The sequence below is a fragment of the Theobroma umbraticum genome, unplaced genomic scaffold, assembly GCF_002168275.2.
Source record: "Theobroma umbraticum cultivar Fairchild unplaced genomic scaffold, ASM216827v3 scaffold_56.0, whole genome shotgun sequence".
NCBI lineage: Eukaryota > Viridiplantae > Streptophyta > Magnoliopsida > Malvales > Malvaceae > Theobroma > Theobroma umbraticum.
Genome location: NW_018397256.1, coordinates 11,406,385 through 11,412,384, shown reverse-complemented (window position 1 = coordinate 11,412,384; position 6,000 = coordinate 11,406,385). Strand labels below are relative to the sequence as shown.

Here is a 6,000-nt window from a genome sequence, read left to right as displayed (position 1 = left end):
CGCTGCCTCCGAAGATCACTCAAGTCAACAATACAGGATTTTCAGTGTTCTTTCTATAGTGTAATGGTAGGTGAAATAGAGAAGAATCACCAATCGCCAAGGTGTATATGCTTCGCACACCGTAAGTCTTTACAAGGTTCTTGGCTCTTCCTCCTGTTCCCTAGTGCGCATGTTGGGCGGATGGAGGGGGAATTATTCGATGCTTAACAATTAGCAAACAACAGAAAATGCCATGATTGCTCACTGCTTCCCGCTCATCTGATCATAACCGTTCATCAAGTAACACTGAACCCCACAAACGACTGAAGGTCACAAATGAGCTACGGACGTCTACTGACCAGTCACCATGGAGAGAGCACTCCTTGAATTTGTTTCTCGAAAAACCTGAGTTGGGCTAAAGTGCGGACCTTTTTGGTCTCTCGGTGATTCCGAGGCTATTTATCCTCAGGTTGCTCATTCAAGGTTTTTGCAAGAAACAAAGGCAGCAATGGATTCAATTTGCATACTGTATGTTAGGGTCATTTTAAAATAGTTTTAGTTCACAAATTTCACAATTTGATGTAAAACGCAGCTCTGTGAAGGACTGATATTAAAAATTTCATGCCCTCCAAATAAACCAGTAATCAAATTGAATGTACTGTACATCGCAACCCCATCCAGACCCAAAATATGATCAGAGATTGATAATCACATATGCATGTGCAGTGATCTTTTGTTTTCTTAATTTACGCCTTCTCCTTAGCTGGTGTTGGTATCAGATGATGCAATGTTGCTGCCTGGATAACAGCACTTGGACTTGGATCCTTGACTCGATAAGACCCTGACCGCCTGAGATTGAAATTCCTGTCCACTCCACTAGGTATTAAGTTCTGCAATGGCCATGGAAGGTGCCGCATCAGTCTTGTTGAACTCACAAGCAAAATCACACCCATCATGATGAATAACCTGCAACAGGAATTTCTCAGGTAAACTGCAATTTCATGGAAAAAATATTTAATTTGAGCTACAAGAATTTGAAATCTTAGCAGATATCCCAAATAATGGCACGTACAAAGAATCAGTACATGATAGTAAATGATCAAATGATTTTGAACTAAATATCATACACCTATTGATCTAGAGCAAAAGAGTGGCATTGATAAAACTTTTCTTTTTTATTTTAAAAAGAAAAATGTGGTAGATAGGGTTGTTAAACAGGATCATATCAACCACAGAAGCTTTTCTATGCATATACTCCGCTATGATATGCAATAAGTGCCAAAACACATGGAAAAGATGTTCAGAAGCCACATATTATGAAAGTTTGGAATATGATATGATTTTTGTATAATACGTGTGTAAACATTAGGTTGTCAACTCATATACCATCCAAGCAGAAGTGAAATACGAGCAACTGGTGCTGAAGGCAACCGTTCACCCAATGCAAGCATACCAGCAAGTACACCAGTCACAATTGATGCCACAGCAGCACACGTGGAAATCACAATTGCTCTGCCATGCTTTAGGCCACGAGTCTGCTCAAAAGGTGTAAAAAGATTATGTTATAACTATTCAAGATGCTCAAGCCTGCAGCAATAGTTGCCACAACCATGCAAACAGAATCACATAAGTGGACCCTGTTAAACATGAATTTCCTAACAATTAACTTTGCTTCCACTAAATCACAACATAAGTGGACCATGTCAGACATGAATCCCCTGAATCAAGCACATGGACAAGAACTTGTTATCCAGGACAAACGTTCGGCTTGGCCGAAAAAGGCTAAACTAGCTTTAAAGCAAGGATATGGATATCATCGTGCACAGATGTCACCGTGAACCACTTAGGTGGCTGAAATACCTGGTAGTAAAATCCAGTACCACTACAACATATGCTGATTGAGACACATAGAGGAATCAACATCCTGGAGAAACCCTGCTCCACAAAGACAAAACCCATCTTTGATATCACTGATGCCATCCTGCAAACAGATGAGACTCCATTTGAGGTGAACTTCTAGAACTACAGGTAACACATCAGTTTTGATGAATAGAAAGAATAAAACATGAAGAGAAAGAATAAAATCCACAGAAAAACTGGTTCAGGAGAAAAAGAGTACCCAAATAAAATTCCTGATTCTAAGCCATATATAATTTCTTCAACAACTTCATACTCCATCTGCATGAGAAAAATTGTTAAAAAGTGCATAACAGTGAGGGGGAAAAAGAAACAAAATGTTCCATAAGTGAATACCATTAAAGAGTGAAAGGAACATAAATCTTTAAAATAGGAGAGAGAGAGAGAGAGAGATTTACCAGTTCTTGTTCTCTCCGTTGCCGCTTGCAGATGCGAAGCCATCCATTTAGGAGTACCTATATAACCATATATAGAGTATCAAACTATTATCACAGAATGGATTAACCCACAATAATAGTCCAGAGGACATGAAATATAGCATGAGCATGACTAGGATAATGTTTGGAAAACAGAAGATTATGAATCTGAGACATCAAAAAGTATGGATAGCCCTTTCAAGTTCAATAGCCAACATCAGCAACAGATCTTTAGTTTTTTAAAATAATCTACCTCCACGAAAGTTAAAATTTTTAACATTTTAAATTCAATAGAATCAATCATTCATAAAATATTTCAAGTTCTCTAGGACTTCTATACTGAATTTACAAACAATTCATTCATCAATAATAGCCATCATCACACCACTCAAATCTTGCACCTCGGAGGAGGTAGGCACTGTCAACAAATTAATCACAATTGGCGGGCTATGTTTAAACTACAAATTCAATTTTGTGACTCTGCTGGCTGAGATTTAGGACTTGGTTTAATTGACTTGTGTTATTAGATTAACATTGCAGTATTTATTGATCGGACATGTCCTTCAGATAACTTCTAGAAGTTCCCATGTAAAGTAATACCATTTTTGGAATAATGCATCAAAGCCTTGCATCTTTTAAAGTCATGAAATGCTCCATAGAACTTAGAACTTAGGAATTTATATGTTTCAAGTTTGCAAGACAAGAATTTAATCATGAAATAAACGCTCTCACAGAATCCCACAACATTTTTTTAATAATAAAAACATATAATATTAATATAAAAACAGTACTATTAGATAAGAGTACAGGAAAAAGATACCTACAAACAAGATCACGACAAAGAATGCCAACCATGGTAACTGTAACATAGATACTGAAGAAGCCTCTTGCTCCTCTCCACCAGCACCAACTCCTGAATGTACCAAAAATAAAAGAAGGCTATTACTTTATATAGGTCAAAAGTATTCTATTGGGCTATCATATATCTAAACTGGATCGTTCTGCTTATTGCAGAAACTATATGCATAACCAAAATGAGAAGTTGCACTTTATGGAATTAAACCCTTAAATCATCGACAAAATACAATATGACGATGCCACTAGAGGAAGTTATTAAATAAGTTACTCTATACTTTCAATTAAAGTGAGAACTATCATGTCACTGTACTCTCTTTGTAATCATACCTATAGAGTTGATTCTGCAGGCAGAAATTAAATATGAGAACCATGAAAAACTTACATTACCTATGGTGCCAATGCCAGCTAATGTAATTCCCATCCAGTCAATAACATTCATGACTTCCTGTAGATAGAAGTGCGAAAAGATAGAAAGAATGGCAAGCCCACAGCCAGAAACTGGTTGAATGACAGATACCTGAACAATAATTTTGTCATTACCAAGATAAGCAGCACAAACAATTTACACTATAAATCATCAGATATAATAGTCAATCAACGCACAGCCAAACATTGGCCATAATGTAGATAAAGTAGTAATCTTTATAGCAATAAAGTTATAGAGGAATATCAATTTTCGGTTCATGGCGGAAAAAAAGAATATCATTAAAATCAACTCACCGGGGCCAGAGATAACGCTCTCAACATCAACAAGGCACCGCAAATATCCATTAGAAATCCTATCACCCATGATTTATTTACAGCATATGCTCTTATCACCTATATAAACACATGCACATTCAGTCAACATTTACACCAAATCCAATTCTTCTATCTCATAAAAATAACATCTTCGACAATGTCTATTAACATTAAAAAGGAACTCCATTCAAAACCTGATCTCAAGCAGCAGCAACTGCTAAGACGGAACAACAACCCAAACCCAATACAAAATTATAAACTTTTGATGACTAATATCCCAACAGTTCCACAAACTGAAAAAATTCCAGACCAAAATCCAATCCCGCAGTGGCCTTAAAAGTTTTCATAACTACCATTCCATAACATTAAAAAGAGAGATACCCAGAAACAGAAAAGAGAAAACCCGCAAAAAAATGGAGAATAAAAAAGATAGAATTGCCTTGAGCTTGAAGGACAGAGGAGGGAGAATAACAGTGCCCTTCTTTTGTAGGACTTTGCCTATGTTATTACCCGCCGTGGCTGCCAATGTTAAACAGATCGATTCCCACATTTCTTGTTCACTATCCCTCCGAAATCAAACAAACCAACAAAAAAGAAACGTATCTGAAAAATGAAAATCTCTCTTTTCTCTCTCTCTTGCTGGGTTTTTTTTTTCTTTTCTGTTTACCTAAAACGGGGATTTATGGGTGGGTACAGGGTTTGTCGCTGCATTACGTTATCCCCTCTTTTAACAATTCGGGGTTGGTATTGGCAGCCTGTCATTTGGTAATTTCTTGTTCCTTGACATGTTCCCACGTGCGATTCGGTGGTTTGTTTATTGAGGCTGAGGAGAGATTGGAAGCAGTGAAACGAGTCTGGTAAATACAACTCTCTCACCCTCTCTCTCTCTTTTACATGAATTCTAAAAGAGAAAATAAAAAAATGGATTTAAGTCATAAAGTGCTTTTTAATAGGCAACAAAGGGGAAAGGAGATGGGATAGGCTAAAGGGTGGTGTAAGAACAGGACATGACTGTTCCTGTTGATTAGAAAGGGAAAGGCACGTTTTTTTTTAGCCGGGTGAGATCCTGGAATATTTATAAGAATCTTCTCCTTTCGTCATTGTTCCAAGTACAAAGTCAACATCAAATTTCAGTTGTACCAAAATAATATCTATAATACCTTTGAGATTTATACATTGAATGGGTGCATTACAGCTATGCAGTCTAGCAGCAAACTTTGATTAAGCTGATGTAATATAAAAGGTTTGCATGACGTGATAATTTCTCCACTCATCTGTCAGGATTGATTAAGGCCACAAATTGGCAGTCTCTATTTACCATCAACTCTACTTTTTAGTGTTACTATTTGAGAAATGGAAGAAACATTTGCTGGCCTAACTGCCTAGCAAGAATTGCCAGAATCCCAGCATCAAGGCTAGGAAATGGAACACAAGAATTTGGCACCCAAGAGCCGTGAGGAATTGGGGGACAATCACTCTCAAACTGGAAACGGTCCCCCCCCCCGGTGTTTCTGTTACCAATGAAAGAACTTACGTAACCTTGCCATATTGGCTCTTGCCTTCATCTAATCCGGCTGAGCTTCTGTAGATTGAAGACCATTGTTAGTTGTGATCTTGTGACTTCTGTCCCTGTAAGCTTCCAAGAAAGCAACCTCGGCTGCTTCTTGGTAAGGTAGACGAAGACCGGAAAACGTGCTGAGATACAAGTGAGAGAGTGAAGACTCAAACCTAAGCAAGAGAGAAAAAGACGATTGCAAACTGTAAACTACTAGGCCATATCTATTTGGTCTTTAAAATAGTTGATTGGAATGCGGGCACAGTTTCTGAAGTTGGCAAAGACTACCATACTCCTCATTGGCATTCAAACATGGAAGAGGTTCTCACAGACAAACAGATTAGACGTCAGGGCTGAACAGAACGCGAGCGCATTCGATAATGCCAATTGCCGATGCTTAATGCACTCTTGGAATCATGTCGAATAATTATCAATCTTGTTCATGATTCACACTAATGGCTGATATCTACACTGTAAACAAGACTATGAGAGAGAAGAAAAAGGGGGGATCTTGATTGGCTGAAGCGATTATGC

At 37.8% G+C, this 6,000-nt stretch overlaps 1 protein-coding gene across 1 annotated transcript; it reads right to left on the bottom strand.

Moving 5' to 3' along the window:
- Positions 1–10: 10 nt before the first annotated feature.
- LOC110410880 (magnesium transporter, putative (DUF803)) lies at positions 11–4,887 on the bottom strand. Its single transcript, XM_021420796.2, has 9 exons — positions 4,351–4,887; positions 3,891–3,989; positions 3,558–3,687; positions 3,137–3,225; positions 2,295–2,351; positions 2,099–2,157; positions 1,840–1,960; positions 1,366–1,514; positions 11–945 (listed from the first exon to the last, which is right to left on the bottom strand). Exons 1-9 carry the CDS (start codon positions 4,459–4,461, stop codon positions 726–728), a joined length of 1,035 nt encoding a protein of 344 aa, XP_021276471.1. The 5' UTR covers positions 4,462–4,887; the 3' UTR covers positions 11–725.
- Positions 4,888–6,000: the final 1,113 nt, after the last annotated feature.